This window comes from Coregonus clupeaformis, chromosome 19 (assembly GCF_020615455.1).
Source record: "Coregonus clupeaformis isolate EN_2021a chromosome 19, ASM2061545v1, whole genome shotgun sequence".
Lineage (NCBI taxonomy): Eukaryota > Metazoa > Chordata > Actinopteri > Salmoniformes > Salmonidae > Coregonus > Coregonus clupeaformis.
Window position 1 is genome coordinate 8,469,759 of NC_059210.1, and position 12,744 is coordinate 8,482,502.

The following is a 12,744-nucleotide window of genomic DNA, read 5'->3' on the forward strand; positions in this document are numbered from 1 at the left end:
TCCAATGGCACGTTATGTTTGCTAATCCAAGTTTTTTATTTTAAAAGGCTAATTGATCATTAGAAAACCCTTTTCGCAATTCTGTTAGCACAGCTGAAAACTGTTGTGCTGATTAAAGAGGCAATAAAACTGGCCTTCTTGAGACTAGTTAAGTATCTGGAGCATCAGCAATTGTGGGTTCGATTACAGGCTCAAAATGGCCAGAAACAAATAACTTTCTTCTGAAACTCGTCAGTCTATTCTTGTTCTGAGAAATTAAGGCTATTCTATGCGAGAAATTGCCAAGAAACTGAAGATCTCGTACAACGCTGTGTACTACTCCCTTCACAGAACAGCGCAAACTGGCTCTAACCAGAATAGAAAGAGGAGTGGGAGGCCCCGGTGCACAACTGAGCAAAAGGACAAATACATTAGAATGTCTAGTTTGAGAAACAGGCGCCTCACAGGTCCTCAACTGGCAGCATTAAATCGTACCCGCAAAACACCAGTCTCAACGTCAACAGTGAAGAGGCGACTCCGGGATGCTGACCTTCTAGGCAGAGTTGCAAAGAGAAAGCCATATCTCAGACTGCCCATCTTAATCTTTTCTTTTTATTTGCCAGTCTGAGATATGGCTTCTTGTTTCTCAAACTAGACACTAGTGTATAATGGGCCTCTGTACGCCTATGTAAATATTCCATAAAAAATCAGCAGTTTCCAGCTACAATAGCCATTTACAACATTAACAATGTCTACACTGTATTTCTGATCAATTTGATGTTATTTTAATGGACAAAACATTTGCTTTTCTTTCAAAAACAAGGACATTTCTAAGTGACCCCAAACTTTTTAATGGTTGTGTAGTTCCCGTGTAGCTCAGTTGGTAGAGCATGGCACTTGCCAGGGTTGTGAGTTCGATTCCCACGGGGGGGCCAGTAGGAAAATGTATGTACTCTGGATAAGACCGTCTGCTAAATGACTAAAATGTAGTGTACATATTGAAAGGTGGGGATTAAAGGCAGAGTCCAAAATAGGGAACGTTGGAGCCATGTAATTCTTAATCAGGAATTCAATTTCAATTTTACATTCTTCGTTAAATGACAACTGATTTACCATGTTATTGAACTGCGTGTATATCTTTTTTTTCAGATGTGTGATAGATTCAAGGTATTGTACGTCCCCTGCTGGTACCATATAAGTTCACAAAGCATTTTATAAAGCAACATATTTTGTCTCTGTCTGTTACTATAGGTAGGTGATGACGTCACAAGGGGTATTGATTGGTCCAATGAGAACGACAGACTGCTGGTGTGTCAGATGTGCATCAAGCTAGCTGACATCAACGGCCCACTGAAACACAAGGACCTGCACCTACAGTGGACCAAGGGCATCGTCGATGAGTTCTATGAACAGGTCAGATTCTCTCTCTATCTCACACACACAGAAACACAAGGACCTGCATCTACAGTGGATTGAGGGCATCGCCCAATGAGTTCTATGAACAGGTGAGATCCAAATCAAACTCTAGCCCCTACACCCTAGCCCCTACACCCTAGCCCCTACACCCTAGCCCCTACACCCTAGCCCCTACTCCTTAGCACCTAAACTTTAGCCCCTACACCCTATCCCCTACACCCTAGCCCCTACACCCTAGTCCCTACACCCCAGCACCTACACCCTAGCCCCTACACCCTAGCCCCTACACCCTAGCCCCTACACCCTAGCCCCTACACCCTAGCCCCTACACTCTAGCCCCTACACTCTAGCCCCTACACCCTAGCCCCTACACCCTAGCCCCTACACCCTAGCCCCTACTCCTTAGCACCTAAACTTTAGCCCCTACACCCTATCCCCTACACCCTAGCCCCTACACCCTAGCCCCTACACTCTAGCCCCTATACCCTATCCCCTACACCCTAGCCCCTACACCCTAGCCCCTACACCCTAGCCCCTACACTATAGCCCCTACACTCTAGCCCCTACACCCTAGCCCCTACACCCTAGCCCCTACTCCTTAGCACCTAAACTTTAGCCCCTACACCCTATCCCCTACACCCTAGCCCCTACACCCTAGCCCCTACACTCTAGCCCCTATACCCTAGCCCCTACACCCTAGTCCCTACACCCTAGCCCCTACACCCTAGCCCCTACACCCTAGCCTCTACACCCTAGCCCCTACACTCTAGCCCCTACACTCTAGCCCCTACACCCTAGCCCCTACACTCTAGCCCCTACACCCTAGCCCCTACACTCTAGCCCCTACACCCTAGCCCCTACACCCTAGCCCCTACACTCTAGCCCCTACACTCTAGCCCCTACACCCTAGCCCCTACACCCTAGCCCTTACACCCTAGCCCCTACTCCTTAGCACCTAAACTTTAGCCCCTACACCCTATCCCGTACACCCTAGCCCCTACACCCTAGCCCCTACACTCTAGCCCCTATACCCTAGCCCCTTCACCCTAGCCCCTACACTCTAGCCCCTACACCCTATCCCCTACACTCTAGCCCCTACACTCTAGCCCCTATACCCTAGCCCCTACACCCTAGCCCCTACACTCTAGCCCGTACACCCTAGCCCCTACACCCTAGCCCTTACACCCTAGCCCCTTCACCCTACCCCATACACTCTAACCCCTACACCCTAGCCCTTACACCCTAGCCCCTACATTCTAGCCTCTACACCCTAGCCCTTACACCCTAGCCCCTTCACCCTACCCCATGCACCCTAGACCCTAAACCCTAGCCCATGCAGATCTGAAACACACACTGAGTGTACAAAGCATTAGGAACACCTGCTCTTTCCATTACATAGACTGACCAGGTGAATCCAGGTGAAAGCTATGATCCCTTATTGATGTCACTTGTTAAATCCACTTCAATCAGTGTAGATGACGGGGAGGAGACAGGTTAAAGAAGGATTTTTAATATCAACTCAATATTAGGAATGTGTTCATAATGTTTTGTACACTCTGTGTATGTAAGGAGCAGGTATGAACAGGTGAAATTAATAGTCAGTGTGTGTGTGTGTTTTTTCCTTCCAGTTTCTCATTTTCAGGTCACACACATACACACTCACACACTCACACATACACACACACATACACATGTGGGAGTAAAATATGTGACGTGCTTTCAATCCCGAGGCGATGGTTTGGATTCACCATGATAGCACACGTGACACATATGACATCCATAGACAATCAGATTCTATTTATTTATGTATGTTCAAACTGCGTGATGACTTCATGTGTGTTCTGTGTGACAGGAGGACATACAGTGGGGGAAAAAAGTATTTAGTCAGCCACCAATTGTGCAAGTTCTCCCACTTAAAAAGATGAGAGAGGCCTGTAAATGACAAAATGAGAAAATAAAATCCAGAAAATCACATTGTAGGATTTTTAATGAATTTATTTGCAAATTATGGTGGAAAATAAGTATTTGGTCACCTACAAACAAGCAAGATTTCTGGCTCTCACAGACCTGTAACTTCTTCTTTCAGAGGCTCCTCTGTCCTCCACTCGTTACCTGTATTAATGGCACCTGTTTGAACTTGTTATCAGTATAAAAGACACCTGTCCACAACCTCAAACAGTCACACTCCAAACTCCACTATGGCCAAGACCAAAGAGCTGTCAAAGGACACCAGAAACAAAATTGCAGACCTGCACCAGGCTGGGAAGACTGAATCTGCAATAGGTAAGCAGCTTGGTTTGAAGAAATCAACTGTGGGAGCAATTATTAGGAAATGGAAGACATACAAGACCACTGATAATCTCCCTCGATCTGGGGCTCCACGCAAGATCTCACCCCGTGGGGTCAAAATGATCAACAGAACGGTGAGCAAAAATCCCAGAACCACACGGGGGGACCTAGTGAATGACCTGCAGAGAGCTGGGACCAAAGTAACAAAGCCTACCATCAGTAACACACTACGCCGCCAGGGACTCAAATCCTGCAGTGCCAGACGTGTCCCCCTGCTTAAGCCAGTACATGTCCAGGCCCGTCTGAAGTTTGCTAGAGTGCATTTGGATGATCCAGAAGAGGATTGGGAGAATGTCGTATGGTCAGATGAAACCAAAATATAACTTTTTGGTAAAAACTCAACTCGTCGTGTTTGGAGGACAAAGAATGCTGAGTTGCATCCAAAGAACACCATACCTACTGTGAAGCATGGGGGTGGAAACATCATGCTTTGGGGCTTTTTTTCTGCAAAGGGACCAGGACGACTGATCTGTTTAAAGGAAAGAATGAATGGGGCCATGTATCGTGAGATTTTGAGTGAAAACCTCCTTCCATCAGCAAGGGCATTGAAGATGAAACGTGGCTGGGTCTTTCAGCATGACAATGATCCCAAACACACCGCCCGGGCAACGAAGGAGTGGCTTCGTAAGAAGCATTTCAAGGTCCTGGAGTGGCCTAGCCAGTCTCCAGATCTCAACCCCATAGAAAATCTTTGGAGGGGAGTTGAAAGTCCGTGTTGCCCAGCGACAGCCCCAAAACATCACTGCTCTAGAGGAGATCTGCATGGAGGAATGGGCCAAAATACCAGCAACAGTGTGTGAAAACCTTGTGAAGACTTACAGAAAACGTTTGACCTGTGTCATTGCCAACAAAGGGTATATAACAAAGTATTGAGAAACTTTTGTTATTGACCAAATACTTATTTTCCACCATAATTTGCAAATAAATTCATAAAAAATCCTACAATGTGATTTTCTGGAATTTTGTTTCTCAATTTGTCTGTCATAGTTGACGTGTACCTATGTTGAAAATTACAGGCCTCTCTCATCTTTTTAAGTGGGAGAACTTGCACAATTGGTGGCTGACTAAATACTTTTTTTCCCCACTGTATGACGACATATGACATATGTTGCACGACTGAAATTCTCTGATAAGGAATATGCATCAGTTCTGACTGAAATTCTCTGATAAGGAATATGCATCAGTTCTGACTGAAATTCTCTGATAAGGAATATGCATCAGTTCTTCTGCCATGGCCAATCACTTTTATGACAATTATTTATATTTACGGCAATAGGAAATAGGACACCAGATATGCCAAGCCTCCTTCATAGTGTAGAAGAACAGTGTGTACTCCAGAAGCCTTCAGTGACAATGACCCCAATGATGGATAGGATTGAATATGGTGATGATGACGCTGTTGGGTTGCCAGGCAACCGGCTCTCCCATTCAGGTGGAGGAGAAGCAGTGATTACACAGACAGGCAGGCAGGCAGACAGACAGGCAGGCAGGCAGGCAGGCAGGCAGGCAGGCAGACAGACAGGCAGGCAGGCAGGCAGGCAGACATGCAGGCAGGCAGACAGACAGACAGACAGACAGACAGACAGACAGACAGACAGACAGACAGACAGACAGACAGACAGACAGACAGACAGACAGACAGACAGACAGACAGACAGACAACGGCCTTGGAGCCAATGTGTGGGGTGTTCTGTCGCAAGCCTGTGACACACACACACACACACACACACACACACACACACACACACACATGCATGTCCACCACAGAAAATGTTTTCTTAGTATTCCAAATGTACAATTGAGAAAGAACCAGTGATGACTGACTACGTGGGTTGCTTGCTTCTTCCTCCATCTTCTAACTGCCATCCCAGTCACCTGCCCCACTGTCCACAGTACCTCTCAGTGACTACAACCAACAAGCCAGACAATCCTAGGGGGGGTGGGGGGGTGGGTTTGGGGGTGCAGCAGGAGACTCTTGAGAGAGAAGGAAACAATCTAAACCCATGTAAATCCCATCTAATCACAGACCCCCCCCCCATTTTTCATACCTTTTTTTCCTCTTTGTGCCTTTAGATGAAAATAGCTCCTGCCTGGTGGATACATGAACACACTCTATAGTTTAGTACTCTGATGGCGTGGTTGCTGACACTCACAAGGCCTGTTTCCGTGGCAACCGGGAGACCTTGCTGTGTGGTTGTTGGCCATTTACATCTGGTCCTAGACGGCACGCATTGCTCTGTAAAGTCCACAGTGTGTCACTGAGGAAGATATGAGATGGACTAGCCTGTGTGTTGTGTAACTAGCATATTTATTTTCACATAATGTGAAACTGTGGAGATTTAAAATATTTGATTTATACGCCTATACTGTCAGGTGTTCACCCATAAAATTATTTTTTCATGCAATGTTTATAAAAAATATGTTCATTCAATAGAGGATTGCAATAGAAAAACAATAGTCCAAACCCTATGTCTCTACCATATATGGTTAAAAAATACAGACAATTTAATCCAGGCTCTGTCGCAGCCGGCCGCGACCGGGAGACTCATGGGCGGCGCACAATTGGCCCAGCGTCGTCCAGGGTAGGGGAGGGAATGGCCGGCAGGGATGGAGCTCAGTTGATAGAGCATGGCATTTGCAACGCCAGGGTTGTGGGTTCAATTCCCACGGGGGGCCAGTATAAAAAAATATGTATTCACTAACTGTAAATCGCTCTGGATTAGAGCGTCTGCTAAATGACTAAAATGTAAATGTAAATGTAATAATTTAGCATTATTAGAGTGAATAGAATGTCATTATTGCCACGGTCAAAAAGTGGTCGCTGCTCAATAGAACTCTGTCACTGCTCCGAGGGCGAAACGGCGCTAACTTCGAACGTCAACTGACAAGCTAACAAGCAGCTTTGTGTGTGATAACACATGCTATTTCTAAATGAAATCCGCTTTGTACAAAATAAAATTGGGCTATATATTCATTTACAAAGCTAACAGACTGAATTTCAATATCTAACTTCCCTGAAGGCAATGGGTGTGTTCGAGCGGTAAGCCTAACGAAGCCAACTGTAGAAGAAGGTCGGCGAGTGAAGTCAGGGGAGGTGCATCTCTGATAGCCGAAAGTCGGACACTGTAGTGGTCTCAGATCAACATGGCAGTGTCAACATAGCTGCAATTGTTTATAAAAGTTTTTCTGTATAAATGTTGAAATAAACATTCTATATCCCCATATCATACACTGACAAACTGAAAACATAACGTGTGTTAATTGGTTAATTAATTGGTTAGAGAGAGGTCTCAAATATCACTTTCATTTGTATCCCCTTCAGCTTTAGAATCACTGCAAAGTTCCTATTTCAGTCACGTTTTCAAACCAAAACACCCTAATGATTGGTTGACAAAGGTGCCTCCCACAATGCAGGTGATGGTGAGGAGCAGCTGCAGCGACTTGAAGGCAACTTCATCAAAAGCTGCATGACCTTTGATCACATGATTTTTGTAAAGTTCATGCAGTTGACGTGTTGAAATTAGAAAAATTTTATAACCATAATTTTTTACATTTCAGTCATTTAGCAGACGCTCTTATCCAGAGCGACTTACAGTTAGTGAGTGCATACATTTTCATAATGCAACACACTTTGAAAGGCGGTGACCAACGACTTGACAAACATGATCCGCTCGACACGCTCAAGTTTCATGGTGTATTTCGGAGTGTCCCCTTTAAATCACCATAGAAACAGCCCCTCTCAAGGTTGATTGACAGGGGTGAGAGGAATCAAAAGCCACGGATCTGGAGATAAACATGACGAAGGTATCGAGTTGATTTTGATTGGTCCAAAGCACGGAAACACCTCCAAATGTTACCAACTCCCAACACCAAAAAATAGAAGAGATACAACCAAGAGCAGCGGTCACAACAAATGAACGTTCTTATTTAAAGTAACTGCCCAGTTTTTCCAGTGGTAATTAAGTATGTTATGAAGCAGATTTTCTGTGTTGGAAGGGTGTGGGCGTATTCTGGTCATTAAAAATATTGGTGATGATGACATTATGTTCTATGAGGAAATAGCAAGTATTTTATATAAACAGTCTGTTTGAGAAAGGTTTTTTAAAGTGTTTTTTTTCCAATTTATGCTTTGGCCACAAATACTAGTATAGGACAAGTCAACATTATTTGGATATGAGTTAACAGAATATTAACTTTTAAAAGTAATATTTTCACTGGGCAGTTAATGTAATCAACACGGATAAAGATGCAGTAAGTAATGTCAGAAGCTAGCAGATACATTACTTACCAACAACAGCTGCAAATTACAACAAAACTACATCACGCTTTGAAGTTCACTTTCTGTGATTTGTCTAACAACACTATCATGAATCTAGCAAATATGTTTTGTGGGTCAGAGTGCAGTTTTTTTTTTTTTTTCATAGCACAATCTTTTGTTAGTACGTTTCTCACACTGGCTTTAGCCACGGAGCAGGGGGGTTGCCTAGCAACACATGCCTCGGAGGGAGACAATGTCTGCATTGCACGACAAATTCCTGTGATTTGTGAATCTGTTTGGACTGAACAGCTAGCGTGATTTCAGCTAATAGGGAGAATTATCTAACAAAATGACTACATTATGGCATATACTAATCATAAAATATTTACATATAATAGACATTTCGGTACATTTGTGGACAAAATTCTTAATTACCCAACCTTTAAGTACAAGCATATGAAGGTTATAATATTGTAGAGGACAATGTAATTATTAATTGTATGTGATTCGAAATGACAGAACTACATTTAGACATTAATTTATTAGCACCCTCTTGAATGTATCCATATTTCGCTACATTCTAGAGCAGTGAGTGAATTCCTTATCGTGTGTAATCATCATTGATCACCCCACGTGACATGATGCTATCTGTAGCCTACAGATGTTAAATGTTTTTTTTTATCTCTTGACTATAGAACCAAAAAACCTCCTAGCAACCATTTGTTGCGAGACAATAAAGTCCTCTGATTCTAAAAAGTGAACGTGTCATCACCTCTTCCACAGGGTGACGAGGAGTCCAGCCAGGGCCTTCCCATCAGCCCTTTCATGGACCGCTCTGCTCCCCAGCTGGCTAAGCTCCAGGAGTCCTTCATCACCCACATCGTAGGACCGCTCTGTAACTCATACGACTCCGCAGCACTCATGCCTGGACGTTGGGTGGAACCTAACCCCGAGGAGGAGGAAGAGGAGGAGCACGAGGAGGAGGAGGAGGATACGACAGAGGATGAAGATGGGTCGACTAGCTCGGAGGCATCGCGTAAGATTGTTACTCACATCTGTTTCCTTTCCTTTACTTGGTGTAGTTGACAGGGACAATGCACATTAATGTGCCAGATTTAGGCAGAAAGCTAATTTATGTGAATCAATGCATGAAAAGACAAGTGTATATTTTTTTTCAAAACCCTTCTGTAGAGAAAGAGAAAGCAGCTCCCAAGAAGAGGAGGAAAGTGTTCTGTCAGATCACCCAGCACCTGATGGACAACCACGAGATGTGGAAGAAGGTGATCGCAGAGGAAACCCCCAAGCAAAACAATGTAGCTGAGCCAATCCTATCCATCCACGAGGAGGAGGAGGAGCCAGGGAGCAGGGAGGATGTAGTGGAGGAGGAGGAGGAGCCAGAAGAGGAAGGGGAGGGGCCAGAGGAGGAAGTAGATGAGGAGTGGCCAGCGCCCCCGCAGGACGAGTCTGAACCTGCAGAAGAAGAGGCGTCGCCAGAGTGAGGGCCTCAAATGCTCATGGTGAGTGCTATTCGGGATCCTTGGGATGTTGCTACCCTAAATCCTAACCTTAACCCCTACCCTAACCATAACCATAACCATAACCCTTACCTTAACCAATTTAAATGTCAACTTAAATGGGGTAGGGATGTCCCAAGGATCCCAGATAGCAAGAACCAAAGGCTCATGGGAATGAAACAAGGCAGCCATTGGCCCGAGCCAGAACGTGAAATTACTTTTTCTATCCTATTGACAAACAGACTGACTGTTTATTTTTTTTTTGTTGCCAGCACATTCACTTAGACACAACACTGTAGAAGTTTGGGAAATTGTGCCTAATGAAAATGTAACAGAGGGTGGGGGATATTTACTTGTGTTTTACACATTTTATATATAAAAACAAAGAATGGTCAGGTTCAGTAAACTCAGTCATCCGTCCTCTTGAGGAACTGTCCATTATTACAATATCCTACAGGATCATATACTGTACGTAACTAACTGGTATAAGAGATCACGAAACATACAGACTCTTTTTGCTACCGTCAAGAGTGGATCAAGACTTGGTCATGAAGACCTCAAACCCATTGTGTAAACAACGGACTGCAGAGACTGCTGCCAATTTATATATAAGAAATATTTTCTAAATGCAATTATACTTAAACATCACATTCACCTGTACTCACGTGTGTTTTGTTTAGGGGGGTATTTTAAGTATTTTGTCTGGGTCTGATAAGTCTCAGTAATATGGTTTTATTTTTACTATGTGGATTGAGAAGGGAAAGATTAGACTGACCAGCTCCCTACAAATCTACATGTTCCAGCTTATTAATGTTATTTAATTGATTCCATATTGCATCTCACACCTATACTCTGTAGCACACAACAGCAAGCATGCCCTCTAGCCATCTTTAGTTTTTTACTGAAAAACCGAAACGGTCGGTGTAGCCCCCCACTTTAAGGCCCCTCGATGACCTATGACATCAGCAGAACCATCCGCAGGTAACATTGCTCATGTGATGTACTCCACTTAGATTTGACCAACGGCTTGGTTCAGAGGAGGTTGGAACACGCTAAAGGTCAAGAAAGGAGTCAGAAAAGGATACGTTAGGATACTGTAGCTCCTATGAGTGTTTCTCTAATACACTGAAGAAAACAGGCTAGTGTGTCTGCTAATAATGTAGTCCCATGACTATAAGGCACATGATAAGTTCCTCAACCTAACTCAAAAGATGGTCCTCTGTAGCTCAGCTGGTAGAGCACGGCGCTTGTAACGCCAGGGTAGTGGGTTCGACTGTAAGTCGCTTTGGATAAGAGCGTCTGCTAAGTGGGATATTATTATTATTATTATTATAAAGATAGGATTCTTCCGCTACTACCAGATCAACTGATTACGTAGATCAACAGGAGACAAAATACTGTTTTTACTACTTATTGACTATTGATTCTCGTTTCAGTAACACCCCCCACCCCCACCCCCCCCAACACACACACACATAGTTATTTTATTTTGCCTTTTTTTAACCAGGTAAGTCATTGAGAACACATTCTCATTTACAACAATGACCTACAGATACACGGTAATACAGGAGCAAACACACACATGCAGTATACAATCTCTAAGCCATACAAGGAGGAACCATTTACTGTGAGGTGATTTTTTTTTAGGGAGAGAGCAGAGTAGCACAAAATGATCCTAGCATTGACAGCCAGCCTGCATCCTAATTTATTTTTTTATTTCTTAGTCATTTTAGCAGACGCTCTTATCCAGAGCGACTCACAGTTAGTGAGTTCAGACATTTTCATACTAAATGACACCCTATTCCCTTTGTAGAGCGAGCAGAGCTCTGGTCAAAAGTAGTGCACTATACAGGGAATAGGGTGCCATTTGGGACGTACCCCACTTCTTGACGCACATTGCAATGTTCTAGGAAACGCATGGACATCTGCCAGCAGTCAGATGTATAGACTATAGAACTATGTAGGTATACAACTGGCTTTGAACTATGTAGGTATACAACTGGCTTTGAACTATGGAGGTATACAACTGGCTTTGAACTATAGAGGTATACAACTGGCTTTGAACTATAGAGGTATACAACTGGCTTTGAACTATAGAGGTATACAAATGGCTTTGAACTATAGAGGTATACAACTGGCTTTGAACTATGGAGGTATACAACTGGCTTTGAACTATAGAGGTATACAACTGGCTTTGAACTATGTAGGTATACAACTGGCTTTGAACTATGTAGGTATACAACTGGCTTTGAACTATAGAGGTATACAAATGGCTTTGAACTATAGAGGTATACAACTGGCTTTGAACTATGGAGGTATACAACTGGCTTTGAACTATAGAGGTATACAACTGGCTTTGAACTATGTAGGTATACAACTGGCTTTGAACTATGGAGGTATACAACTGGCTTTGAACTATAGAGGTATACAACTGGCTTTGAACTATAGAGGTATACAACTGGCTTTGAACTATAGAGGTATACAAATGGCTTTGAACTATAGAGGTATACAACTGGCTTTGAACTATGGAGGTATACAAATGGCTTTGAACTATAGAGGTATACAACTGGCTTTGAACTATAGAGGTATACAACTGGCTTTGAACTATAGAGGTATACAACTGGCTTTGAACTATGGAGGTATACAACTGGCTTTGAACTATGGAGGTATACAACTGGCTTTGAACTATAGAGGTATACAACTGGCTTTGAACTATAGAGGTATAGAACTGGCTTTGAACTATGGAGGTATACAACTGGCTTTGAACTATAGAGGTATACAACTGGCTTTGAACTATGGAGGTATACAACTGGCTTTGAACTATAGAGGTATACAACTGGCTTTGAACTATGGAGGTATACAACTGGCTTTGAACTATAGAGGTATACACATGGCTTTGAACTATAGAGGTATACAACTGGCTTTCCTCTCTGCCTGTGGCAATATTCTCATGTCCCCTCCTAATCCACCTCGCCCCTCTCCTTCTATTAGCCTTCTATTAACATGCGAACACACAATGTTCCCACCGTAAATAACAGTACACACAACAGCTCAATGACAAGGCTCTTCTCTGTGTACTGCTGCCAAACACTATACTATAAACACTGTGTATGCTTTAGTGGGCGACCTGGGTAAGGTGAATAGTAGCCTGTGCTTTAGGGGGCGACCTGGGTAAGGTGAATAGTAGCCTGTGCTTTAGGGGATGACCTGGGTAAGGTGAATAGTAGC

At 43.6% G+C, this 12,744-nt stretch overlaps 1 protein-coding gene across 1 annotated transcript in view; it reads left to right on the forward strand.

The window, feature by feature from the left end:
• Positions 1-11,286, forward strand: part of LOC121531553 (cGMP-inhibited 3',5'-cyclic phosphodiesterase A-like) — a 262,796-nt gene extending 251,510 nt beyond the window's left edge. Inside the window, exons 13-15 of the mRNA XM_041836813.2 lie at positions 1,231-1,392; positions 8,786-9,038; positions 9,194-11,286. Of these exons, the coding sequence (XP_041692747.1) occupies positions 1,231-1,392; positions 8,786-9,038; positions 9,194-9,501 (723 nt within the window). The 3' untranslated portion in view covers positions 9,502-11,286. The remainder of the gene's footprint in view (positions 1-1,230; positions 1,393-8,785; positions 9,039-9,193) is intronic.
• The last annotated feature ends 1,458 nt before the right edge of the window (positions 11,287-12,744 follow it).